Source organism: Drosophila erecta, unplaced genomic scaffold (genome assembly GCF_003286155.1).
Source record: "Drosophila erecta strain 14021-0224.00,06,07 unplaced genomic scaffold, DereRS2 tig00000126-arrow-pilon, whole genome shotgun sequence".
In the NCBI taxonomy this organism is placed as follows: Eukaryota; Metazoa; Arthropoda; class Insecta; order Diptera; family Drosophilidae; genus Drosophila; species Drosophila erecta.
The window spans coordinates 6,767,767-6,795,486 of NW_020825209.1; the positions used below are offsets into that span (position 1 = coordinate 6,767,767).

Below are 27,720 nucleotides of genomic sequence, written 5' to 3' on the forward strand. Positions count from 1 at the left end.
TTGGCGCCTTGCAACGCAAGAGTCGCCGGCGTCGGTGGCAAATGCGCCGATCATAGCAACAACACTTCATCAGCAGCTGCAAAGGTGATGCAAGCAAGGCCAAAAATCTAGTTACGCACGCCGTGTGGCAACTTGGAGCGCAGTGATAATATTTGGGCTCATTACAGAATGTGATTCGACGTCTGGCGAGCAAAATCACAAAGGTAAATATGCACAATGCTAACGAGTACAATGCCAGCGGCGTGGCGCAGGCGTTCCAAGCGGCTAGAAAGTTGGCAACTGGCTTTTGGCCAAGTGTTCATCAGCGTAAAAAACGAGCTTGACACTTAATTAAGCAGATGTGCATACGCAACAGCGGTGGCTGCTGGAATTTTGATTCGGATTCGGATTCGCATTCGCATTCGCCTTCTTTCGCTGATTTGCATAATTCGCTCGTCTAAACTGTCTTGCCAATTTGGTGCACGAAAGCGAGCAAATCGCAAAACGCTAGTCCCAAATCGCGCATCTTGATAACCGGTAGTGTGGCAAAACCAAAGCACCAGGGAACACCTGTTGAGCTATTTTCCGCCCGGGCAACCAGATGTTCGATGACTGTTTGCGGCAGGGTTGCCAGGTCACTTTCTGATTCGACTTTGATCAATATAATTAAAGATGTATTGAAGACAAGCCATCTGCACTTTGGTTATTTTATTTAGTGATGCCTTTAGTGTTTTTCCCGTAAATATTTTCAAAATATATTGTAGAACTATGAAGGAAAAATGTGATCATCTCTCGTCACTCACTCGCACTTCTTTGATCTGCTTACCTATGCTCTTGTGAAAGTGAATGGCCAAGGGTCACCTTCCTTGGGACCTTCACATAATTAATCGCCGCTGCTGATTAAGAGTCTTGGAAAAATCGGCGCATTAGTGATACAGCTCTTGGGTCAGCGAATGTCACATTTGGAGTGGGCATCGGAAGATGGGGGCGATCATTTCTCTTCGGAGTGCTCCATTTCTGGGCCGTATAAATAGTAGCCGCAGGGCAGAGCAGTGTCATCAGTTTCCGAGCTAAGCTCCCCAATCGTCCATCGCCACTTCGTCCATCGCCAAGTGCCCGTTGACCCCAAGTGGAACCGACAACAACATGAAGGTAGGTGCTCCTGGTGGCTCCGATCAGGGCGCAGCATATTGATTTGTGATCCGTCTCAAGGTTTTCATCTGCCTGATTGCCTGCCTCAGCCTGGCCCAATGCGGATTCATCGGAGAAGGCGGTGGCTGGTCATACGGATTAGGTGATGCCGGTGCCTGGTCATACGGAGGAGCTGGCGCCCCCACCATCGTCAAGGTCATCAGCGAGGAGGCTGGTTATGGCGGCGGCGGTTGGGCCGGTGGCTACTCCGGCGGCTACTCTGCTGGCTATGTCCATGCTCCCGAGGAGGTGAAGATCGTCAAGGTGATCAGCGAGGCGGGCCACGACCATGGCCATAGCCACGGCCACGGCTCCGAGGTTAAGATCATCAAGGTCATCGAGGAGGAGGTTCACGGCCATGGCCACGGCCACCACGTCGAGGATGTGAAGATCATAAAGGTGATCGGCTCCGGTGGCCACGGCGGCTGGTCCTCCGGTGGCTACGGATGGAAGTAAACAGATCCTCGCAGATTCCCGGACAGCCAAGCGGATCCCAGTCGCTGATGTCAACTCGCTTGTTTTTGTTGTCGGAGTTGTGCGGCGATGTTGGCCTTTTGCGATGCTCGAAGTTAGTTTAAGGTAGTGCACGCGTTTTGTGTGTGCGCTTAAGACCATTACTTTTTTTGCTAATACACAAGGCAGAGAAATACACAAAGAAAAAATGGAGACTCCAGCACTGTCTCATTCTTTGTCTATCGAAGGGGAAGTCAATAGTTGATTACTCATGGCCGGGGGTTTTTGAAGAGCATCTTTGTTGGCCAGTTTCGCTTTCCACTTAACCCATTTTGCCACATTTGTGCTTTGCTCGCAATTACAGAAATAGTTATAACCAGTTTTAAGGTAGCAAGCCTAGCAATAGAAATGGGATATTATATCATTGTTATATTATATAAGCTATAGGTATAAAATTACCTTGCATTTCTCGCTGAATGCGATTATGTGACTAATTTTTGACAGCCACATTGTTCATTTGGACTTACGTTGCTATATTGAAACTTTTCATATTTTTAAGACTTCGGAAACTATCCGTAGCGTATCCAAACTGGGCTCACAGTGGGTTAAGCTCAAGGTCAAATCGTGGCAAGCAGCAACTCCCAAAGGGAATGAATCCATTATCGCCTGGTAATTATGTCCATTCTGGCCATGCTGTGAGATAAGTAATTCCCCACCGAAATACTTAATTGCGGATGCGTCTCGGGTTTGTTTTGAATTTCCATCATTAAATTGTTGTATTTGATGGTGCCGTAACTAGTTTGCTATGAGCCGAAAACGGATTTAAGTCTCTCGGTTCTGCGTGTTTTGCTTGTATTCACAAAACCGTGAGCTCCTATTTTTTGTGAGCATATTTTATGCCTTAATTAATGGACACTCGGTTGGAGATGGTGACTAATTAAGATTGTATACACTTAATCCCATGCATAATTATAATTCGACTTGCATTCGGCTTTCGGCTTTCCCAGCGCATAGATATTTTCCAAATGTCAAATATAATTGAGTTAATGGTTACCTAACTTGCGTTACATGGATTCATGTTGTTTTCTATTAAAAGTGCCATAAATACACATCCGACCTCGTCAAATAATCGCTAATTGTTATTGGCAAGCGCTCAGGCGCGCCAATAAATCATAATAAAACGTGGATAGTGAAATGCTCATCAGAAATAAATGCCTTCCGATTGTGCTAACTGAAATGCATTATGGGTAATTGTTTTCTGCAAAGCCACATTGTTTTAAACAGTTTTTAAGCAAGAAAGCCTTGGCTTTCCGCTGTGCTCCAGCTTTGAAAAGGGTCAGTACTGACTTCCAAACATAAGAATATGTTCAAGCCCCTTCGAAATATTCTCTAGATTGCTTTTCCTCGATAGTCCGACCATCGTGACGCCGTGGGCCATTCCAGCCGAACACGAAATCGCCGACAATCAGCGGGAAATGTATGGCTCATCTATCGGATCGAGAAGTGAAGGTTGGCTATAACCTCAGCTCCAGCTCCAGCTCCAGCTCCAGCTTTTGCTGCAACCGAGCCGAGTTGATGGAGCGGCAATTAATAGCATTCTGCTTGACCCAACGCCACTGCGGGCCAAAAGTTAATGGCGCCGCGATCGCGTTGGCCGGATTAATCAAGATCGAAATTGAGTTGGGCACAGAGATACCGCGGCGTACTGATGGTTACTCAACGTAAATGTGGCTTCCAAAACGCAGATTGATTTGTGGACCCACTTGGGTGCGAGAACTGGGGGACCGATGTTTGGCAACAGTGCTAACACAGGGTTGATTAAAAAACTTATGAAACCAATAATTACATGCGAGATCATGGGCGCAAAAGTGGGACGGATAGGTACAATAGTATCTGGCCGTGCTCTTAAGATTGCATTCCAGGTACTCGTAGCATCTACAACTAAGTATATCGAATGCTACAGTTTCTGCACCGAGTGCCGGATAATCTTGCGACATGGCACTTAATGGAGGGAAGGCATAATGAAGCGTGACCACTTCTATCAAAGTAAAGTACCTGGTTATTAAAGTGCCCAGGTACACCACCCATTTAATGGCCACCACTAGCGGTGGTGCGATCGCTACCTGTTTATTGGATCATGCTGCTGGCAGCTATTGTTTATTATTTTTGCAACTTTGTGTCGATTCGGATGAATTGCATAACGAGCTGAAAATGCGCCATCAAACGATTTTGGCCCGCAAGTGCAGTGCTCCGTCTCCATCTCTGCAAAGGGTTTCCTCCAGCCGAGCTGGGTTGCAACACTGTACACAGTACAGTCCGCGACATAAATTAGCCCGCAGCTAATCCAGGGAGGAGCCTGGTGCTTGGAGCTTGGAGCCGCGGGTGGAGATTGGCTGGGTTGGCACATGGATGGCGTGGAGGTTATGGGGATGGGGTGGGGTCAGGGCCGTTGCCCCCATGCAGACAACTGGACGACGGTGGTGATGGTGACGGTGACGGTGACGGTGATGGTAATGGTAATGGTAATGGTCATGGTAATGATGATGCCGCAACTCAAAACGGACCATCGCGTGGACCGGCAATTAGTGTGTCAAACACGAGCAGACTCCACACAGTGATATCATTTCGCTGTATTGCGGGGAAATCAAGTAAGTGCATACGTATATGGAAATGCCAATTAAAAAATTACTTTACCCTATTCCGCCTCAGTGTATGAATTGGAAAATGAAGCGCAGTAAGAAACAAATATAACATAGTTATATAAGCTCGGGTACCTAGGGAAATCGCAGTATTAATTACTCACCTTCGTCTAAAATTCGTTGTATTGCAACCTCAACGCACCAATATCCGCCGAAATCCATTAAGAACGTATGGACCCTGATTGAAGTGGCTAAGAGGCTCCAATTGGCGTTGTTTTGCTGCGATGATGTACTTTGAACCAGCCAGAGCTGGCAGCCTCCATGATTAGTGAGTTACCAGCTGGTTTGGACGAGGCTCGAACCACTGTGCGCCGCAGCAGTTGGGGCAGGGCAGGGTTAAGTCAGCCAAGCTGGTTACCGAGCATCCGAGTCGCTGGCCATAAAAGCGGCGGCCAAAACGCTGCAGACCACAGTCGAAGATCGCCCTTCCAGTCCGACACAGTCGCAGTTCTTCCGAAGCAACCAATTTTTCAAACTCGCCAACATGAAGGTGCGCCAACCGCGGATTAACACTTTCGCAGAAAGTGAAACCATTTTTTTTGAAACCTTTTTTGTTCTGTGTACCCTGTTGTGAGTTCGACTATTCAGCGCTTCCTGCCAATCTCTTGCAGGTTTTCGTCTGCTTGCTGGCGGTGTGCAGTATGGCCCATGCGGGATTCCTGGGCGGCGGCGGAGGAGGCGGTGCCCTCAGCTCAGGCTGGTCCTCCGGCGGAGGAGGCGGAGGATATAGCGGCGGCTACAGCGGTGGCCACGGAGGAGGTGGCTACGGCGGCGGTGGCTATGGCGGCGGTGGCTATGGCGGCGGTGGCTATGGCGGCGGTGGCTACGGTGGCGGCGGCGGCGGCGGCGGCTCTGTTAAGGTCATCAAGGTGATCACCGATTCCGGAGCTGGCGGTGGCTACGGAGGAGGCCATGGCGGAGGCTACGGCGGTGGCTATGGAGGTGGCTACGGCGGCGGTTCCTCCGGTGGTTACAGTGGCGGCCACGGAGGCGGCTACAGCGGCGGCGGCGGTGGATACGGCGGCGGTGGCTATGGCAGCGCTGGCACCGTTAAGATCATCAAGGTCATCTCCGGCTCCGGATCGAGCGGCGGCTACGGCGGCGGCTACGGCGGCGGCTACGGCGGCGGATACTCCTCCGGCGGTTGGGCTCCTCAGGGCGGCTGGGCCCAGAGCAGTTGGTAAATGCTCTCCGCTGGTCAACGGATACCAATTTGTTGCTGTTTGTCACTGACCTTAATTGTACATACTTCCCAGCATTAACCAATAAAACAGTGCATTGTAGCAGAGCCATTCCACTATCCAAAACAGAAAACTAAGTTCCTTTGCTTAATCCACAGTAGATGCCAGCAGCCGTCGAATGCGACTGGCGCCCATCTGGAGCAGGAACGTGTGCCCCTCCCAGATGGCCGCCAGGAGCGGTGTGATTCCTGTCCAGCTCGGCACCGATCCGCGCAAAGAACTTCAGCGGCTTCAGCTGGCCAAAGCAGGCGGCGTAGTGCAGGGGGCACTGGATCTGATCCGACCAGGAGGAAGCGCTCCACCTCGTCGTACTCGCCCTTTCTGATCGTCCAGCTGACGTTCTCCATGCTGCGTCCATCGCCCGTGATCTGTTTGACTCCGTATTTATGCGTCTTCGAATGATTTGAACAGATACGTGGCTTTAATGCTAAAGTTCGGGTTACTTTGCCGCTTGTATTCCCAACCAAGTTTGCAGTTTAGATGACAGCAATCAAAGGCATGAACAGCTTGCAGTTTGCAGCTTCCAGTTTGCAGTGCTTTTAATACTATAACAACATACTCGCAATGAATCTGTCAAAGCTTTCTATAACCTCGCCGTCGTCATAAAATTGTGCTCCATTTTATTTATCGACGGTGGCCCACAGAATTTGACAGTTGTCAGGTGCTGCCGTTGTTGGCCATGTTTCATATTTTTGCTCTTTTCATTCCGGCTTTGTGTTTTTTGTGTTGTGTTAACCCTTCGTTAACCCCATACGCATGTCGGCCCATCTGTCCCCGTTCCCGTTCCCGTCCACGTCCCAGTTTTCCAGCCAGTTTTCATGTACACATAGCCAGCCACCGCCCACCAAACCAAGGGCTTCCTACGCGCCAGACGCAATTTGTATGCAAATTTCCATGAGAATCTCAACACATGCAATAACAGCAACAACACAAAGGACACACGAGCAGCAGCAGCAGCAGCAGCAGCAGCAGTGGCAACAAAAAATTGACTGAGCGTGAATGCAGAGCGGGGGGTTTTGGCAACCAATTGGTTACAAATACATAATAAGAAACGGACAGATATAAAATGGCAGAGAGCGGGGAATGGGGATGGGAAAAGATTGCCATTCCGAAAGTGAAACGTTAAAAAGTGTCCAACAAGTTGAAATCTTGAGCAGCGCACTTTAACAGCCACCGAGTTTAAGTAGTCAAAGTTTGGGATACCAAAGGTTCCTAGAAATGCTATATAGCGAAATGAACGTAAATGCATCGAGAAGCGCATAGAAAGACGCACTTTGGCCTAAGCGCAGAAAATGTAATTTAAGTTTAAAATATCGGTATAATATAATAATCAGTATATATATATATAATATATTCTAAACAGGCCTTAATTTAATGGGCAGATTGTATCTATAACGTAAACCCATTGAGAAGCGCGTAGAAGGGCGCAGTTTGGCCAAAGGGCAGAAAAGGTATTTTAAGTTTAAGATATCGGTATGTCAGTATAATGTTAATGTCAGTATAAAATTATTTTTTCAGTATATACTAAACGGGCCTTAATTTGCTGGGCAGATTGTATCTGTAAGGTAAGCCCCTTGAGAAGCGCGTAGAAGGGCGCAGTTTGGCCAAAGGGCAGAAAAGGTATTTTAAGTTTAAGATATCGGCATGTCAGTATCAGTATAATATTATTTATCAGTATATATACCAAACGGGCCTTAATTAAATGGCCAGATTCTATCTGTAAGTTAAACCCCTTGAGAAGCGCGTAGAAGGGCGCATTTTAACCGGAGGCTTGCAGAAACAACTACTTAAAGTGGGCGTGGCAGCCACACACACACACTCTAAGGCTTAGTGTAATAATAGTCAAGTAGCGGGTGCCGGAAGTAAAAATAAAAATAAAATTAACTTCAATTGTTCTGCTGCTCGCACTTAGATAGTGCGGTATGCGAATACAGAACCAGGGAATGGAATGGGGTTTTCTGGATGGGAGATCGTGGTGTCGGGGTGTCAGGGGTGCAGGGTGCGGGGGGGCTTACCGAAGGCACTTTCTATGCAAATTTTTATGTGTTAAATGCATTTTGTTGGATTTAACATTCTCGCTGATTTTTTGGTTTACATTTTTGCATATAAATGAGGGCAAACTTTGCTTCGCCCGGGCCAGAGAAAGCCCAGAAAAGGGGCGCGGCCCACACACACACACACAGTCACACAAATTAGAGGATTAAGTAGCTTGAGCCCTGCTGCTGCTCCTACGCTCTCCCCTCCCTCTCTCCTTTCCACTTTCTCCTTTCTCCTTGGCCCTTTTGTCTCAGAAGAAGCCGAAGTCGAAGCAACAGCAGCGGCGAGACAATTACGCTAATTCGCCTGAAATTGTTTTGCATTTTCCACACCCACCCACCACCCACCACCCACTTTTCTGGCAATGACAATGACTGCACCAACCGTCGCATATGTGTGAATGCTGCTATGTGTGTGTGAGTGTGTGTGTGTGTGTGGGTGAAGAGCAGAATCTTTTCATCGCTTGTTTAAACAGTTAAATTTGATTGCGCTGTAAATAAGAAAGAGAAGTAGAGAAAGTCGCCATGAAGCGAAGGAAACTATGGTGGAAAACTCCTTATTATATCCGCACCGAAGGAAGTTTACTTAATTGTGCAACAATTTCCCCTTTCTCACCAGCCATAAGTCGCCACGTTCTGTTCGGTCCAATTAAAAGATACGAATACACATCAAAGAATGCTGAAATTTTGATGAAACGCCCAACAATGGCTTGACAAATGGGCTTTTAAATTAATACGAAATCCAGATGGTAAGTCAACTGAAAGCCAAGTTTCCCTGGTTAAGTGATACTATTTTGCTTTTTTATCGACATTTTTGGCCAAACTATTAAAGCTTATGGACAAAGAACAGCAGTTGAATAAAGGCAGAAGTGAATAAAAATAAAATAGGTAAAAACAATTCACTTTGATAGAACAAATTTACCTAAAGTTGTGCACATTTACCGCCAACATAACGTTGGTTTTTGGTCTTTTCCCCACTTTTGACTTTTCCCATAAATAAACATCACAATTATCATAGGTAAACAACAAAATAAATACGAGGAAAGCACGGGAAAACACGGGAAACACGGGAAAACACAAAAAAAAAAGAGCGCCAATTCAATTTCCATAGCTTTTCGCGGTCCAACTGTTTACATTTTGGCGAGGGCCTGCGAGGGGCGGCCGAGGAGTTCGCCAAGTCGGCAACTTTAAGTTTAATTGTTGCTGCTCTCGCAGTTGATTGCTTAAAATTCATAATGATAATAATAATAGTGCGCTCTTCACTAATTGCACCAGCAACAGCGGCACACAAACACTCGAATTGTTCACTTGAGGAGGGCGGAGCACTTAAGTCAAAGTGAGGGAAACTTTTCAGCGCCATTCGAATGGGCCAGCAGATAGGAAAATTCGCAGGACGCCGAAGGCAGGACGAGGAGGCTGGCAGGGATATGCCCATTCACTCATTCATTCATTCGCCCATTCAACCATTTTGCCGCTTGCATTCAGGCAAAATTGTTCCACAAAGATACGAGTAACGAGTGGCGGGGGGAGTCAGCTTGATATTACGTGGGCTAGGATATCCTAGTTGGATGGATATGCACTGCAAGCAATTTCGTTAGCTGTACGTTACTGCAAGTTGCATTGAGCTACCTGGCTTGCATTTCGATCCCATACAAATATTCGAAGCGACTACATGTTTGCAGTATTCAATCCGTTTTGAACTTTTGGCATGTAATAGAGTTTTTCTGCCAGTGAGCAGCTTTTCGCCGAGCACCAATGAGACACACACAGAGAAAATGGGACACAAACAGAGCACCCAAAACACTCCAGCCCATTCACATCTCGAGTGCACTTCATTGCTGTCGCATCTACCCAATCCTTGTCCTCGTCCTCATCCCGGAATCCTTGGATCCCTGGATGCCTGGATGCCTGGATCCCTGTATCCTCCATCGCCCACTTACTGCGAGTCCTTGCTGTGAAGTCCTGGCTGAGCGTTAAGAACGTCGAATGCCGCGGGCGCTGCTTAACTTTAACTTGAACTCTAAAATAACAACCTTCCGTTGTTTTTGGCTTGTTCAGTTTTCGTATAATTTCCTTGCAGGTATTTTCATTGCGCCCACCCAACGCCAACGCCCAACGCCCAACGCCCAGCGCCCATCGCCCACCCATGACAGCTGAGAAAGGACAATGGCAAGGACATCGACAGCGGTACGGGAACAGGACGCGCCGAATGCCTAGCGGGCATTCAACCAGCTGCCAGTGAATAAATGAGTGAATGACTCACTGATTGGGCGAATGAATAGGCGAGCAGCAGCAGTTACTCGCAAATGATGCTCAAGCGACAAATGAATAAGTGAGTGAGTGGAGTGAATGTGTTTATTCAGATTGTGTGCATTTCATGCTAAACTGGCATGGCTATGAATATTACTGGTAAGTGATTATTCGCATAAAATGCATTGAATATATAATTGTTTTACAACACTCCGTTATTATTCGATTCCTGTAGAGAAACCAATTCACTTATGTGTCATTAGCCACAGTGTTCACTGGCACTCCACGATTCCGCCAAGAGTGAGTAATTTGACACACTTTTTGCACACTTCCCTGAGTGGGCATATTCACATACTCACATGCCAGTGCGAAAATCGCATCTGCAAAGTAAATCAAATCAGCTCGTGACGTCGGGGTGCGAAAAAAGGCGGATTGTAGGCGGGGAGGGGTCTTGTGATCAAATCAGGACACTCGATTACTCATTCACTGCGCTCATTAAACTTGATTAGTGTTTGGCATTCATTTGCCAGCAGTGCTGCTTAGCCTTATGCAACTTGCCAGCTCCAAACCCCTCCAACTTGCTACATGCTACTCAGGACCTGGCCCCTCCTAAATAGCCCCTCTAACCCCCTAACCACTGCCCGCCAGCCCCAGTCCGATTCCCCCAAAGCGAGGGGAGCTCCAAACGCTTTTCCCCAATTTCCCTGCAGCACGCCCGCATCCAGCCCACCTGAAGCCCCCAGCCATCCAGCTCCAACTGGAAGCCCCCTCTCCAGCACTCTCTCCATTACAACCATCCAGTCCCAAGGGCATTATCAGAGACGGTGTTCGTTGTAACTGCTGGGAATCTTCATGGCGGTCTCGTCCAGCGGCTGAGTTGTCATAATGGCCTGTGCCACGCCTCCCAAGCACTCGCCTAGGGCGGTCCTTAATAAAAATAACAACTTAACTAAGTAGACGATGCTGTGTCACAGAGTGCACTGGGCGAAATGGGGCGCGAATAATGATAACATTATCATACACAAATACGAGTATAATGATCTTTGGCATTACTCGTAATTCCAAGAAGTATTTTAAAGTGCATCCAACATCATATTTCTCACATTAGTTGCATACGAGTATGTATTTCGATGTTATCTTTGTTTCGCTATTATCTAAGTACTGCAGAAAGCTCCCAGGTGATCTATAACTTATAGGTCTTATAAACAACACAGTTTTTCCGTCTGCATTATCCTCCGCCACCTGCCCTCCTCCACCGAAATACTAGTTGCCTTGACAATCAGTTTAGTGGGTGGCATTCGAAGCTGCATCAGCAGGCAGTTCTTGTCAAACTGTAAGCCGCTTTTGTGCATCAGCAGTGGCAGCAATGGTAATAACCCCAACAACAAGCCCAGCAACAACAAATAGAGTAGCTTAGCAAACAAGAACAACGACGGCAACAACAACAGGTGCAAAGGAAAACCCGTTAAGCTGCGCAGTCAGCGGTTGTCATTGTTTCGGTTGCGTTTTAAGATTCCTTTTATCTAAGATGAATAATCTAGCAGCCCCCGCCCTGCCCCTCTTAGCCACCGCCCGTTCTCATCAACGGAAGGGGGCGGGGGTGGTCTGATCCCCCACAGCCGCAACCATCGCACCTGAACATTTTTATTGTGGCCTCTGGATACCCTCGCTGGCCACCGACCACAGGTCATCGGGGTCAACTGGACCACACTTTAGATGCCTTTCCAACACTGGCTGTAAGTTATACGGTAAAAGGTCTGATGCATGTACATACACGTATGTACATATGGAATATGTATAGAAAGTGGCCTTCTTAACACGCCTGAATAATGAATTTGTGTTTTTACACCCTTGTGGAAAATAATTTTAAATTGAAAAATAAAAATATAAATTACTTTAATTTTTAATATTATAGCATTCCTATAGACACATAAGGGCTACGCATAACAACATCACCCATATTGAATGTAAGAGGATTGCACTGCCGGTAGGATCCTTTGCGTGCAAGGACAATGGGTATCCCTGGGATAGCCAGGTGAGTCCCGGCCACATGCTTACACATTATGCTGTGCCACTCTGTTTCTCCGAAGGCACAGCGATAATCCAGGAGCATCTGTAGCCAGGTAACCACCTCCTAGAGGCGGGAGGCAGGGGGCAGGAGGCAGGAGGCAGGGGCACTCCTCCCCCGGAAGAAGGTCGTTTGGGCTGTTGTGGGTGGTGAGTGGTGGATGCGGTGTAGCCACCTGCTTGCCGCTGGCCAAAAGCTTAATCCTTGTGGAGGAATAGCGTTACGCAGACAGAGTTGCCACAGTTGCCGCAGTTCGTTTTGTTTCTGGTCTGGGTTTTGGTTTGGCTTTGTTTTATTTTGTCTCTCCCGAGCTGCCGCATTGTTGTTGCTGCTGTTTAGTTAACTCAATAAACGCAAGTGGCCAAGTGGGCGGTGGTAGGGGTGTGGAGTGGAAAATAATCTTTTGCAAGCCATCTACCCTCTCTCGCCAATGGAAAAGTGCTGACATTTGCGGGAATTTTCCTCATGCTCATTTACTTGTTTACGTTATTTCTCATCGTCGCTGGACTGCTTGTTGTACCTTCTGTGTGTTTGTGTGTGTTTGTTGCAGCCGGTTGTTGCTTTGCCCGGTTGTTGTTGTCCTTGTTGTTGTTGCCGCTGACAATTACACAAAAAACTGTTAGCATTTACCACAAACATACGGCCACAGTCAGCAGCAACAACAACCACAATAACGTGGGCCGACCAAAGTTTGAATAGATGGAAATCACTGAAGATGCGGAGGAACCCCATGCACACTGAGAGAAATTCGCCAGCAGCAAGCTCACTCTATAATGACCACTTTTGCCACGTGTGCAGTGAACCTTAAGGAACATAAGACAAGTCCTTCTGGAGTCTTAACTTCGTGTTCTATGAAAAAACATTTGGCATTCCTTTATAGCAAAGAAGTAAGAGCGCGAAAAAATAATATATTTCCTTTTCAGATTTCGAACAATACTGCAATTTGGAAATATGCAATAAAATAAAAGAAACGGTTATTATATGGCTATACAAATTTATTGTATTATTTTTATAAATGTATGTATGCAGGAAATTGATCGGTTACTTGCATGATGCAAAGTGATTTCTCCCAGTGCAGCGACCATGGCAGGCGACAGTTCCATGTCAACAGAAACAGGAACAGCAACTGTTCGCTTGGCCACGAAGAGAAAATGGCCAGTAGTCAGCACTTTTTGGCCATAAAAGTTGAGCCCCAAATGGCGGGGGTGTTGGGGATGGTGGGGGTGAGCCCCAGAACCCACCACGCCCCAGTTCCCTGCCCCTACTAAGGCCGCCTATCCATTAAAACGTTAAAAGCTTCTTGAGAACGCGTAAAAACTATTTGGCTATCTGGCTCCACCACTTTCCAAGCCAACAACTACGGCGACCAGCGATTCCCAGACCCACGATTTGGTCCTTCGAGCCGGTCTGCTCTTCTTCTTCTTTTCCTTCTTCTTCTTCTTGGACTGCGTAACATCATTAAAACTTGAATAATCAGCTATCCGTCTCTTTCGCCGGCAAAGAGGAGGAACAACAACAAAGTAATTCACTTTTCCGTTTGCAATTTGGTGCGATTTTCGGGGGAAAGGGGCTAGTTTTATTTGGTTTATGTCTGGGCCAAGGAAACAAGTCGGGAATTGGGTTAGGATGTGCGAGGGGAGGGGTGTACACTAGCCCAGCACAATTGCATATTAAAGCAACAACCGAATGGCAACGGGAAAAACTTGGAAAATAAACATCGCTGTTAAAAATTGAAATAGCATAAATTGGTGTTTCACTTTTTCCATTATTCGCTGCGAATGAATAAAATGGAGTTCGCATTTGAAACAATTGTTGAACAAAAGGAAAAGCAAAACAATTAAATACGAGTGCGAGTCCATTAAAATGTTGGGAAAATATTGCATATTTTAAGGGAGCATTTTTGATGGCAAACCAAAAATGCTGGATTTTTTAAATTCAAAATTAGAATATGTTCGAATATGCCAGCGAGAGCTGTTGAATATTCCGAATATTCCACATTCAGCAGGGGCCCAACTAAAAATTCAATAATCGAATAATTACCAGTATTGGGTGAACCTAAAAATTAAATAAAATAACCAAATGCGACTGTGAATATTCATCAATGCAAATAGTTGAGTTCGCCCCATACAAACATTCAAATATCCGAGAGTATCCGAGCAAGAAGAAACAAAAAAAGCTAAAGCACATTTTTCACCAAATTTCCAATCGAATGCATTTGAATGTCCGACACGCGAAGACCGCAAAAAGCGTAATGTGGGCGGCCATGAATATTCATGGCATTGAAAATGAAATTTAAAAAACAATAATCGCGGGCGCCGCCCCCTCGATTTTCCACCCACCGATTGGCCATCGATAAAGATTTGTGCCCCTTTCGGGACGGAAATGATTGCCGAATGGCAAGTAAACAAAATAATTTATCATTTTGCCGGAAGTCCTTGCCTGCAGATGTCTAAAGGGAAATGCGCCGTGGAAAACCCAAAAAAAACATGGAACCCAAAAAAAAGAGTAAGCATGGGAAGCCAAACTTTGGCGCAAACAAAATTAACGGTAATAACTTGGACTTGGCCAAGCGAGAAAACCCCCCCAGAAAAAAAAAAACAGCTAGCAAAATGTTCCGCTGCATTTGCATGTGTGCGTGTGTGTGTGTGAGGCAGGGTTGCCACGTTCTGCGTTGAGAAAATAACCATAATGAAGTTTGCAAAGTTTTTTGACACATGCAACACCCCAGGAAGCCGAAGAAAAATATATGGAAGAAACATGGGGCAGGGGTTCAATGCACAGAAAACAAAAACTTACATACTATGGTGAATTTGAATTTTATTCGATTACTTTACTTTAATCAAAGGCATATGGGTTTTTCTAAAAACATTGTGGAAACCCACTGAAGTGATTAAGATATATCTTAAAACCTTGTCGGCATCGAGTGCACTCTGTGAAGTATAAAACAATGTTTCCAGTGTAGTCGCATGTCCTGCAGGTCCTCGGCCTTTCGCCTCCTTGCTTTTTGGCCACGGCCAAAAGTGTTTTGCGCGACTAGCAAATATTTGCAAAGTGGCAAACAGAACTTGGACCAAGGACTGTCGATTCAGGACGCGGGATGGGTGTTTTCGGCACCCTGCTGAGCTCAACGATTTGGCAGGAGGACGAAGGACGAAGGACGAGGTCCTTGTTTTTTACCCCAGCAAAATATTATTTTTATTAATGCTCGTCTGGACTTTGCTCTCGCCTGCGAAGACGATGAGGACAATGATGATGGCGTCGTCATCTGGGGTGAAAATGTGTTTTATATTTGTCAAATAAACGCAGCCGATGCCGAAGACAAAAAAAAAAGAAAAAACAAGAAAAAACTCTGAAAAAAGTGAAAGAGCGAAAAGTATTGGGTGCAGAGTTTCCCGTTCGTTATTCCACTTTTTCGTATGGTTTTTCCCCCTGGTTTTTCTCGGGCAGTCGCCGCAGGAAGCGGAAATCGTGCGTGTAATTGAACGGACATTGAACGAAACTTTCGGTGCAAGGTTGCGACGCCTTGGAATTTCGGAGTCGCGGGGCGAAGGACGCAGGACGAAGGACGAAGGACTCGGGGAGGGTGCCCATTTGCGGTCAATTTTACGGGCGCTGTAAAAACAAAACAGCATCGAAGAGCATCGGCAAATGGCCAGCGAATACAAATAAATATTGAGATAGGCGAATACATTTTGTATTTTTATGCTGCCCATATTTTTTACGACCCATGGGATTTCCGGGGCGGAGGTCCTTCCAAGTGGTTTTAGTGCCCTGCAGCTGGGTCCTTGAGCGACCACCATATCGCAACTTTGCAGATCGTTGTGGGCCAATCGACGGCGGCTCGTATAAAACAACATTTTCGCAATCTACTATATGCCTAGCATCATCTTAAAGGAACTGTGAAACGAATCAGACTCAAGTAGCCCATTGAACTGATAGCAAATGTTATGGTGACCAAAAGTAGGCAACAATATTGCTTAAGTGGAACCAATTCGCAAAGGCACAATGTTACTGCCTACTCTTGAACACCTTCCTAATTGAAAACAACTAGTTATTAAATGCATGTTCTCCCCATTCTTACCATTTCCATTGACTAAATTTCCGATTTTGCGACCTTAAAAAATCAGTTTTTTGGCCACAACTTTAAAAATAATTGTCTGAATTTGAAATGTTACACATCGTTGAACTCGTATTTGAATTCCCAACCGAACTGTGTTAAAAAATGGGAATTATATTTTTTTGCCATTTTTTGCAAATTTTGATGATGTTAGACCTTAAAAAAATGACAAAAAAACAAAAAAAAATGGATTTTTCCAAATCCATCAAAAAGTGATGGGGATGGTTTGCGTTGGTAATTAGCTGCTCAAAACTGTTATTCTTTCATCTTTGTGATAATTTTTATGGAAGTTATGATGAAAACTCCCATTGGAAATATCGAATATTTGCCAAAAGTCGTTTTCCGATTTTCCGACATTAAATAATCAGTTTTTTGGCCACAACTTTAAAAATAATTGTCTGAATATGGAATGTCATACATCGTTGAGTTCGTATTCAAATTCCCAACCGAACTGTGTTGAAAAATAAGAATTCCATTTTTTTTTTATTTTTTTGCAAATTTTGATGATGTTAGACCTTAAAAAAATGACAAAAAACCCAAAAAAATTAATTTTTTCAAATCCATCAAAAAGTGATGGGGATGGTTAGCGTTGGTAATTAGCTGCTCAAAACTGTTATTCTTTCATCTTTGTGATCATTTTTATGGAAGTTATGATGAAAACTCCCATTGGAAATATCGAATATTTGTCCAAAGTCGTTTTTCCGATTTTCCGGCATTAAATAATCAGTTTTTTGGCCACAACTTTAAAAATATTTGTCTGAATATGAAATGCTGTACATCGTTGAACTCGTATTTAAATTCCCAACCGAACTGTGTTTAAAAATGGGAATTCTATTTTTTTTGATATTTTTTGCAAATTTTGATGATGTTAGACCTTAAAAAAATGACAAAAAAAAACAAAAAAAATTAATTTTTCCAAATCCATCAAAAAGTGATGGGGATGGTTTGCGTTGGTAATTAGCTGCTCAAAACTGTTATTCTTTCATCTTTGTGATCATTTTTATGGAAGTTATGACGAAAACTCCCATTGGAAATATCGAACATTTGTCCAAAGTCGTTTTTCCGATTTTCCGACATTAAATAATCAGTTTTTTGGCCACAACTTTAAAAATATTTGTCTGAATATGAAATGCTGTACATCGTTGAACTCGTATTTAAATTCCCAATCGAACTGTGTTCTAAAATGGGAATACTTTTATAGAGGAGGCCCCTATACCTCAACCGCACGCAGTAAAGTACGAGTATCTTGGAGTAACTCTGGATCGCGCACGCACAGTTGCTTAGCATATTAGGCACTTGAAAGCAGCCAGGCTGACTTTAAATCAATTTTCATTTTACTACTTCGTAATCCGTTTAGTAGGTCAAGTGAAATTCGGAGAAATTTCTGAGCAACAGTTGACGCAATTTCCATAATGCCCGCCACTCCAAAATTCGTGGGCAGAATGGCTCAAGCCAGTCGTCGCTGCAATCCGTCAGTTGTTTTTCGCCGTGGGCGCCACTGCTCAATTAACAAAATGACAGCGGCACTGGGGCGGGGACGGGGGCGTGGCAGGAAGGCAGGAGTCGCCTCCGGGGGCATTCAACTGGGGCAAAAGCAAACGGCACGGCAAATGTCAAAAGTGTTTTCTAATTTGCGCAACACTCGAAATGAGGGAAGCGCGAGGGGCATAGCAACAAAGGCAACAAATAATGCCAAAATGTATTTAACAAAGTGACAAAAAATTCGGTAACTCCGCACTCCGCGCCCACCGCTCTGGCCACCAAGAAGTGCTTAGCTTCTAAGCTTGGCAACTGTACAAAAATGTTTAATTTATCAAATGTCAACGCCTAAAAGACGGCAACATTTGTCGTCGTCAATGACAATGATGATGGCGATGGCGATGGCGATGGCGATGGCGATGACTACGGCCCCCCATCTGGCACCCAAAACAGGGAAGCCCCCACTCCACGCGACTTGCGGCAATGTTGTTTTGAAAAATGAGCGTGGAGTTCCCCATACGGTATTATTTATTGCAGGCATCTTCGCCAAAGCCGAGCCCCATACATTTGTATAATGAATTTGACAAGTGAACTGTCCCGACAGATGGGTTTTCCATAATTGCGGCTAAGAGAGTGGTCGAAAAGGGGAATGGAATGGCCTAAGGAAATGGTCAAGCTCCTAAACAGAATTGTATCATTGTAAGTTTGCTCGGATAGGGTGTGCATGCGTCTGCAATAGTAACGAATGCATCCGCTGTCAACCTCATTACTTCTAGTGCTGATTTTTGTATGACAGCTTGTTGGCCAAGTTCGCGTTTCCAAATTTTCATAGTTTCCTACCAAATAATACATTTAAAGGTGCAGTTTGGGAGCGATTCATGAACACACGTAACAAACCGCTGCATTTGCGCACATTTGGCATCGAATAAATTGAAATTCCCATAAGTTTAAAGTCCGCGGCTTGATTGATTCCGATTGCTTTATGGAGTAGGCGCTATAGATATGGACATGCAATTTTCGGGGACGGCTGGGGAATTTTAAATGGTCAGCGAGGCCCTCAACGACGACCGCCTAATGCCCTGCTGGGTATCATAAATAGTGCAAATCGCCGTCTCCATTTCCCAGCTGGATTGCGGGCCCCCGCTGCCACGCCCCCTGCGCCACTGCCCCTTTGGCATCCGTGACCCCCGAAAAGCCTCTCAAAAACCCAACTCCTCTTGTCCAGCACTTATTCGAGCAATTAAGCGGCCCTTTCAAAACAAATTGAAATGCAAACGCGCAGCAAATTGACTGACTCCCAGTTCCCAATCAAATGAACGTGGCTAACACACACATACCTGAGCACACACACACACACACACACACACACATGCACACAGGTAATTCAGGTGGCCAACAATTGGGAAAAGCCGGCCATTCGAATAAATGTCCGAAAAATGATGCACTGCTGATTGCTTAAAGCCAATGCAATTGCCACTCGCCGCTGCGATATGAGTCGAAAAATAGAAGCTAAGCCATTAGGACATTCCTACTGTTTCATGAACAGAAACTTGTATTTATTGGGATGAATTGATTGGAATTCATGGTTGAAAATGAGCAAAATGCGAAGAATATGAATTTTAACTGTTTAATATGACATTAAATGTGGTAAGAGGAACATAAAATCACTTAATTGCTATTGCGTCGATGCGACTGAGTGACTTTTCTTCCAGGACGCCTCATTTATGGGCCCAGAGAGACAAAGGCAGACGGTGGCCAAATGGAGGCCAAACCAGCAGCATAAATCGGATTAATAATTAGAAGCAAACAAAGACAGCGCAGCCACTGGAGTTTGCTTAGGCGGAGCGCCACTAAATTAAGAGTATCCCTGGGGCAATTCATCTTGGCCAAGTCAGAAAATATAGAAAAGCCCCGACGAGAAAGACCACTGAAAACAAATGCGAGAGTCTACCAACAGGCGATGATCAATGCCCCATTGTTGGTAGATGGTTAGGAGTTTTAAGGACCAGGCCCAAACCCAATTTTTGGGTCACCCTAATGCACCCTACAACAATTAAAATCAATCTATCATGCGCTTAAATGCATTTAAATTGGCTAGTAAAATAATCATTATAGTTCGATATTCATTATATTTGATAAGCAAGCCAATTTGGCAGCAAGTATATAAGTATCTGATTTCGTTATGTAGGCTGATACTTATTTATATTTGGTTTTTATACCTGTTATATTTAGGGTGTACTAGATTCGATGAAAAGTATATGAAAAGTATGTAAGTAAGGTACAAAATGGGTATCTGATAGTCGGGAAAGTTTCTTCGAATGCTGTATTCGTCACCCAGAATTTTCTAAAGTTGCCCCTGGCCATAAATGGGTTACTAACGGGGATTGTGGAGCCCAGAAATGGAGCGAGTCTGGTAGATAAATTCTTGCGCCTCTTGAAAACCCAAAAGCCTCGAAATGAGTTGGCCAGCAGGGGATACTCGAAATGATGGAAAAGTGCGGAAAAGCGAGAATCATTCTCGTACATTCTGAAACGAATCAAAACCTTCGTGAATGGTCTTAGACAACATTAAAAGGCGCAAAGTGGGTGGTAATCGGGTGGGAAAATGGGTGGGAAAAGCGGGGTAAACGAATTGATATTGGAACATGTTGGCCGGCGAACATGTTGCATGCCGCGAGCTGAAGTCGAACATGAAGAGGGAAAACGAGGCATTTCCTTCTGACAAACACGAAATTTGGCCGATTGAAAAATCCAAATGCTAAAGCCAACGAAGAGCTTAGCATTTTCAAATTCTTTGATCGCTCAGGCGAGGCAAAAGTAGTGAGTATGCTTTTATTGGTTTTAGCCTTCAGAGCTGCAAGTTTAGAGATAGAAATATTTTTCTCAGACTTCCTGGCTTTCCCAAAACACATTTTAATTAATTCTTATGCAGTTTCCTGTATTTTTCAGGACTAACAGCTCAGTGTCAGTTATTAAAATGATATTCTTATTTGGTTTCTGTGGCTTTTGAGACCAAAACAGTTTTATTAAATCTGAGGCACTGCTTTCCATGCCTTTTCCTGTACTTTACAAGCTATTAAAAGTGAACTTTGGCTTTAATTGATCTGGTAGTTTGTTTCATAAAAAACTTCATATTGCAGACTAATATCAGGTCGCAAAACCATTGAAACGTTAAAGACGCCTATTTGTATTTGGCAAGTGTCTCATTGCTCAACGCAAACTTGTACGGAATTGTGAATCTGAATCCACTTTGGATATGCAGACTAATCAGATGCAGTAATGCCGTTTGGCCTGTGGAAGACCCACATACAATAGTTGCCTCGGAGCGGACTGATGAGCTGGCCAACAATCTGATTACCTTATGAATTGGGCCAACGCTATCGACTGCTGTTTGCTGGGCAAAGAAAGTGGATATTCCTGCAGGATTGACATACGCATCCGCATTCTGATTCAGACTCAGATTCGGATTCGGATTCAGCTGGCTGCCCGGAAAATGGAAACTCGGAGCGTTTGCTGTTTTGCGGTCCTTGTCGAGTGTCAGGGCCACGTTTGTACTGCCGGATGCGACAATATAAATTGTAATTAATAAATCAAAACAGCAGCAGCAGCAGCAGCAGCAGGCAGCCAGTGATACAGCCAAGCCAAATACAAATATGCCACTTTATAGCCGGCAATCAAAGTCAACAAAACGGCGAGGGAGACAGATATCGCAGTTAGACAGAGATGGAGCGACAAAGTTTGCGCTGGACAAAAGTTTGGCCCAATAGAAATTATGGCATGGCCGAACTTTTTGTTTGTTTTCCAACCAAGGCATGCCGCTTACTTTGTGTTTCTCTTATCCGCAACTAAATGAAATTGCTCTAAAATTTGGCTGAAACCCTATTGGCCAGCATCAGTGCACACACGCAGAAAATAAATATCATTGTTTACTCACACCCACAAATCATTAGATGGGTTAACGTAAGTTGAACATTGCAAGCATTCGAACTTTAACGCAAATGGTTTTAGCTTAAAAGAGACCTGCAATAATAAACAAGGTATTGCAGTGTAGTTTGAATCACAACATTTGTTGCTGTTTTCACTCATTTCTCGCTGTGCACATATGCACATTCACGGTATCTGTGTGGCATGCAGTCAAAGTTTTTCTTTGCTCCCTCATTAACGCCCTCAAAGTTTTTCCAGCTGCCAGCGCGTGGGAGTGGCGCAAATCAAACGGAAATTAAAAGCAAACTCAGCAAACCGCTTGACACGCCCCCTCACCTCAGCTCACCACCCCTAACCCCGCCTCCCCACAAAGAGCCATCCCCAAAGAAAACAAAACGCATCCATGGCTAAGCTGTCTGAGCATAACGCATCATTACGTTGACAAAAATGGGCAACCGGCAAGAGGCAGAATAAAAGTACACAAGGGATGATGTCAGTGGGCGGAAAAGCGGGCGGGAGGACATCAGAATTTGAATTTCCATGTAGCCAAAGGACACGAGCAAAGCAGCCAAAATTGCTAAATGCCGGCATAAAAATGCCATGCACATCTGATCTGTGCTTTTGTATATTTTTATAGCAAAGACCACGTTAAGGGGTGCTGTTTGCTATTTCCACTGGTGAAGGGGAAAACATTCCACTGTTTTCTAGAATTTACAAACACACATTGTACCCAAAACCCAACTGGGACTGGACTAGCTGAGGTTAGTACACATTACTTTCACCAGACATTGCGGCATAAGAAGCTATAGGCTTTGCTCATTTTAATGAACAATATTATTATTTATAAGATACGAAAATATGAAGATCTTTTCAAAAGTTCCTTCAGTCATGACCTGGTCATGAGCCAAATTCGAGCGTCTATGGCAACCGAGGCATTTGCCAGCCCAAGTCGCCGGCTGGGCACCAGGACGACGGAGGACGAAGGACGCAGGACACGGGGGCACCTAGGCGGGAGCTGAAATTACGGAATATTAGTTGCTCCACTTCGCCTCTCGCCTGCCACTGCCACCGATGCGGAGCGTTTAGGGCGCTCGCCTCAAAGGCGAAGGCAGCCAGAAGGGTTTTCATGGCAACCGCAGTGCGCAGGTGATGGCATGGCAGAAACGGGTGTATTTGTATTTATAAGGGGATTTGATACCTGGGCTTAGGCTTGCCACTAATATTACCGCAGCAATATGTGTATCAGCGATAATTTTAGGCCAAAGTATCGGACATATCAAATCACTACGATTTCGAAACTCCGCCTGAGTTGGTAGATCATTTGGCAGTCGTTCTTGCTGGGCTTTAAGGATATCCCTTCTGTCTGCGCCCTGTTTTTTTAGTCCTGTGTAAGCTCCGTTTTGCAGCTTGTTTTTCTTGCGACAAGCGACGATGTTGACGATGTTGAGGATGACGACCATTTTGCTGCTGCCTTGTGAGTTTTTATCACTCGTCCTTCTTTTCGTGCTGAGCCCTTTTTGCAAACTGAGAAAAACAGCGCAATTTACCTGCATTTTAGGTGCACTGCCTGATTCGCATTATCATCGCCAATTCGTGTTCCCAAATATGATGTTACAAAATCGGTTCATCTCGTTGATGCAATTACTATGCTAATCAGTAATGCCGAAGCAGGCGTAGTTTTTCTCCCTGTGTAGTTGCCTTCCGCAGCTTGCCCAATGTTATGTAGTTAATGTGGCGTTCTAAAACGCAGTAGCTGCCCGCCTTCTTTTCCGTCTATAATATATGTAAACACTCAACCGCACACGCACACTCGCACACTTACACCCACACCGACGAGCAGGCAGCGCACATCGCATATTTGTATAGCATACTTTTTTGCGTAGTTTGTCGTTGTTTTCGCATTTGTTTGCCAAAAAAGTGGCTGTCGTCTGCGCAGCTTGGGGGATGAGGGGCTGTGGGGCTATGGAGTGTGTGTTAGCAACTTCATTTATTCGCTGTCTGTGGAGAGTGTGTGCATGCGTGTGTTTGGCTCCAACAAGTTCCTGCCTAGTTGGCAGACTAATGTAAATGTTTGTCTTCCACCCAGCGAATCTGAAGTGTTGCCGCTGCTCCTGGACTCACTTTCATTCCTTTCGCGATTTGCTACGGAGAAGCAATGGTTCCTGCTTATAAGTTTATCACTTTTTATGAGAGCAGTGACTGGCATCATTGCGGATGCTGATGGGAACGAAAATAAGTTATCTAACGCAAAGTATTCCTTGTGTGTTTTTAGCGGCCTATACGTTCAGGGCTTCAAGTTTTCAGTTTCTTCTACAGCTGGGGTGCTTAAAAAATATTTCAACCACAAAGCACGCGCATATATTTCGCAGACTTTTCCACACCCCTCCCCGATTTCAGTTGCTGCTTTTGACAGTTTTGTGTACTGTCAATTTAAGGCAGCAGTGTGTGTGTGTGTGTGTGTGTGTGGCTTCTTATATTGTTGCCACCCCTTGACCCTCGCCCTCCCGGCAAAACACCACCCCTTGGCCACCCTGTCTGCCAGTATGGCCTGTGTACCGGCTTTAAAAACATCTTCAATTTTTCTTGGTTCCATTTTTTCACATTGCTTTTTTGCGCTCGTGGGGCGGCAACGGGCGGATGGGCGTCCGAGAAAGGGGGCGTGGGCTTTGGGCCACGCCAGAAACTTGTATTTGACAGACCCTTGTCTTCATATGTGCCACAACTATCGTCGTTGTCGGTTGCTCGGTTGTTGGTTGTTCAGTTGTTTGGTTGTCCTGCTTCAGCCCATTCCTTATAGCTTCCTTATACACTGAAAATCGCAGGAGCTAATACATACTAGCTAACTAATATTCACTGTGTGAATCGGAATAAGCAAACCAATATGCTTATTCTGTTTTCTTCTAACCGAACGCATTCTAAACCAATTTGGCAAATAGGTAATAAGTTCACGCCTTGCAGACTTTACTTGCAGTGCAGCTGCTTTTTAGCTGCTGCTCGTTATTACACCCAGCTGTATAAAAAAACATGTATATATATATCATTATATGCGCCTTCGTACCCCGCATAAATTGTCGCTGCGGGTAGGATGTGCAGGACATAAAGACGACGTGCCCCGCCCCCGAGCTGCCGCCCCTTTCGGTGTCATCACATTTGCACTGCATGATTGATCGTTTACAAATAAGCAGAGTTCTCCTTCGCCGCCTGCTTAGCAGCTCAGAATACAAAAAGGACGAAGGACCTCGCCTCCGTAGGATCCTGACAGGCAAGGGCTGTGCAAATGATATGTGGCTAATTTGAACCGGATAAGGGATTGGAACTCGATTGAAAGGCACTTGCTGGGCCTAATTGGACGAGATGCAGGTGTAGTCTAACTTGAATTCACGCAAAAGGTATTTATGACATCTAATTATTTTTGAACATCTAATTATTTGGAATAGCAACAGCCGATGCTGCAGTTTTTCTCCCAGCCACTCCATTCCGCACCGGAAAATCCCCGGAGAAGAATCAAAACTTTCAGCCCGCGCAGAGTGACTCGGAGAAAAACTTTGGTTACTTCGGATGTCTTCATCTACATCCACATCCGCAGGATACGCGCACAGCGGGGGTGTGAAGAAGGATGCCGGGCTTAAAATAATTAAATTGTCAGTGGCAACGGGCGCATGGATGCGGGCAGGAGGGCCGAAAAGGACCAACACTCATTAGATGTCTGTGAGGGAACTGGAACCCTTTGCGCCCCCCACACACACACACGCACACGCACACACATGCGAAACGGCGCCATCAAAATAAATGCCTGTCATTAAACAAATTGTCGCAATAAATCTGCGCATTTCAAAGTCAGTGGAAAGTGGAAGCCAAAGGAACTGAAACAAAGAGCCCGGAAAGGAGAGCATTTCACTTTTTGTTTTCTTTTTTTTTTGGTTGGTAAACCGGGGATATAAAGGAGTTCTTAAGTGGATGTGGGGCTGTGCGATCATTAGCGCTACTCAAAGTCATCCGTAATCCGGATGGAGCAGCAAATACGTGCCCATACTCTGGGGCCGGAAAATTCACCCCATTGAGGGCAAAGAAAAACCTTTTTTGCGGCCGCCGCTGTTTAGGCAATTTTCTAATCACAATAAATAAACAAAAGTCAATCAGACAGCAAAAGCAATTAGAAAATGGTAGCCAAGTTAATTAAGCGCCATAAAAACGACATTTTCCCGCACTCGCCTTTCTTTTTCCCGGCATTTCCCTCTGTTGTCCTTAAGTAGAATGTTGTCTCAATCTCAATAGATAGAAATCAACGTTGGCCGGGACATATAAAAAAGGAGGACAGAGCCGAGCATAAATTAAAATACATAAAGGAAAGGCTAAAAAACAAGGCCATCGTGGAAGGCGAGGGAAAGCGGGAAAAGCGGGAAAGCCCCAAAGCAAACCAAGGCAAATACATCAACCGAGCTGAGGAAGCAGGAGAACAAGAAGCCGAGCCAGATAAGATGGCATTACAATAAAAAAGGAAAACAAGAAAAATACAGCCGAAGTTTCCTCCGAATTGGTAGAGACCAAAAATGGAAACCAGCTGGCTAAAGCTATACCCTGTAATACCCTGTGTAACTTAAGTGGAAGTGGTAAAACTAATTCATAAAAGTAATAATAATCTACTCCAAAGTGAACTCAATAAAAAGGTTACAAAGCGGTTGATTTACAAACCGCACCTGATTAAACTATTAAGCAGACAAAATTCGATATAATATATTTTATAGCACTATCATATGGTTTCATTTACTGTATGACAGCGGAAAAGGATCATTACATAAATGAAATTCAAGCGGACATGATACGATATGCTACGAAATCAGTCAGTTTGAGATACAAATCTTATAATCTTCCAAGCTGCACCTTGAAAGGATTGCTTTCAAATAAAGCATCTATACTCGTACTTCGTAATATGTGCCTGCCGCATCGCGAACTTCCTGCTCTGTAGGGTACAAAAGTAAGTTGCCAGGACATGGAGCAAACCCAACAAGGACAACGAGGACGACGAGCAGCGACAACTCTCAAGGCAGTCTGACCATCATTGGAGCTCGGCGGGCGCGGAGGGCTAAAAGGGGGGCTGCCGGCAAGTTGGCAACAAATTTATGAGCAAATTAATTGAGATTGGAAACGCTGGGAGGAAAGCGTAGAAAAAAAGCGGAGAAGAAAACAAAAACAACGACGCAGAGACAACGGGCAGGAAAAGAACACGGCTACCCGATGTCATCCGACATTTCTCCCCGCCTGCGTGTGTGTGTGTGTGTGTGTGTGTGTGCAGGCTTGTTAGTGTGCGGTCGGTGGGTGTTTCTAACTTAATTGAGAGACAAGTCAATAAACAGGAAGCGAGAGCCGGGCTAAAAGTCAGAGCAGCCAAACGGCAAGAGGGAAAAAGCATGGCGAGCGGAAAAGAAATGGAAAAGAAAACAAGAGGAAGAACCGGAAGCGGAGGTCGAGGGAATGCCCTGCATCCCTGTGCATGTATGTGTGTGTGTGGCAGAGTGCCTTATAGTAGAAACATGTGTCCTTGGCGAAAAACAAGTCTTGAGCTTGGCTTTACGGCTTGGAAATCAAAAATAAAAGAATGAGCGCTTTTCCTATCCAATTCCTAATACCATATTCAATTTAGAAATATTTATTCAACGATCTTTTATAATTGTATGTGATTAAACAGGATTTTACTGATTGTGGTGTTAGTTCTTACTCAATTTGAATATGGTTATCTATTATTTGCTACCCTTTTATGCATATTCCCTATATACATTCCGCTTCCCAACTATTTTCCCTAGTTCTGCCACTGCACTGCAGGTCATCCAAAGTTCCCTTCGAGCTGTTCGATTTTCTAGTTTCATCTCTTGGGGGGCTATTATCTGTCCGCCCAATAAAGCCCCACCCCCTCCGCCATACATTTTCCCCTGCCGTCCATTGCGCATTTTGAGTCGCATCGCGATGTCCGCATAAAAAATAACACTAACACAGAGGGACACATGGTGCGGGGGATGCGGGGGATGCGGGGCGGGCCATGAACAAATAAAGCCATAAATCTTGGCCACTCGCGAAAGGGAGTCTCCGGGCGGGATGGGGCACAAGAAATGGATGGGATGGTGGAGAGGACTTGGTCAGATCGCTGCTGCAAACAAAACAAATCTCGTTGTCTACACAACGGGAGCCAGTGTCATGCATGGCAATGTTTGCCCCTCAGCTGGTCCAACTGCCCCCTTTCCGCCGCCACTGACCCACTGCCACCCACCTTGCCGCTGGAGTCCTGCAT

General features: G+C 45.1%; 3 protein-coding genes across 3 annotated transcripts; 2 read left to right on the forward strand and 1 right to left on the reverse strand.

The window, feature by feature from the left end:
* Positions 1-1,125: 1,125 nt before the first annotated feature.
* LOC6550471 (keratin, type I cytoskeletal 10) lies at positions 1,126-1,838 on the forward strand. Its single transcript, XM_001977697.3, has 2 exons — positions 1,126-1,131; positions 1,192-1,838. The coding sequence occupies exons 1-2, from the start codon at positions 1,126-1,128 to the stop codon at positions 1,624-1,626; spliced, it is 441 nt and encodes a 146-aa protein (XP_001977733.1). The 3' UTR covers positions 1,627-1,838.
* A 2,892-nt stretch (positions 1,839-4,730) lies between these two features.
* LOC6550472 (acanthoscurrin-2) lies at positions 4,731-5,636 on the forward strand. Its single transcript, XM_026982281.1, has 2 exons — positions 4,731-4,812; positions 4,934-5,636. The coding sequence occupies exons 1-2, from the start codon at positions 4,807-4,809 to the stop codon at positions 5,504-5,506; spliced, it is 579 nt and encodes a 192-aa protein (XP_026838082.1). The 5' UTR covers positions 4,731-4,806; the 3' UTR covers positions 5,507-5,636.
* A 14-nt stretch (positions 5,637-5,650) lies between these two features.
* LOC26526879 (myotrophin) lies at positions 5,651-27,720 on the reverse strand. The gene is given in 4 exon segments (XM_026981946.1): positions 5,651-5,753; positions 5,755-5,838; positions 5,840-5,955; positions 27,700-27,720. Coding segments are annotated over 4 exon segments (324 nt in total).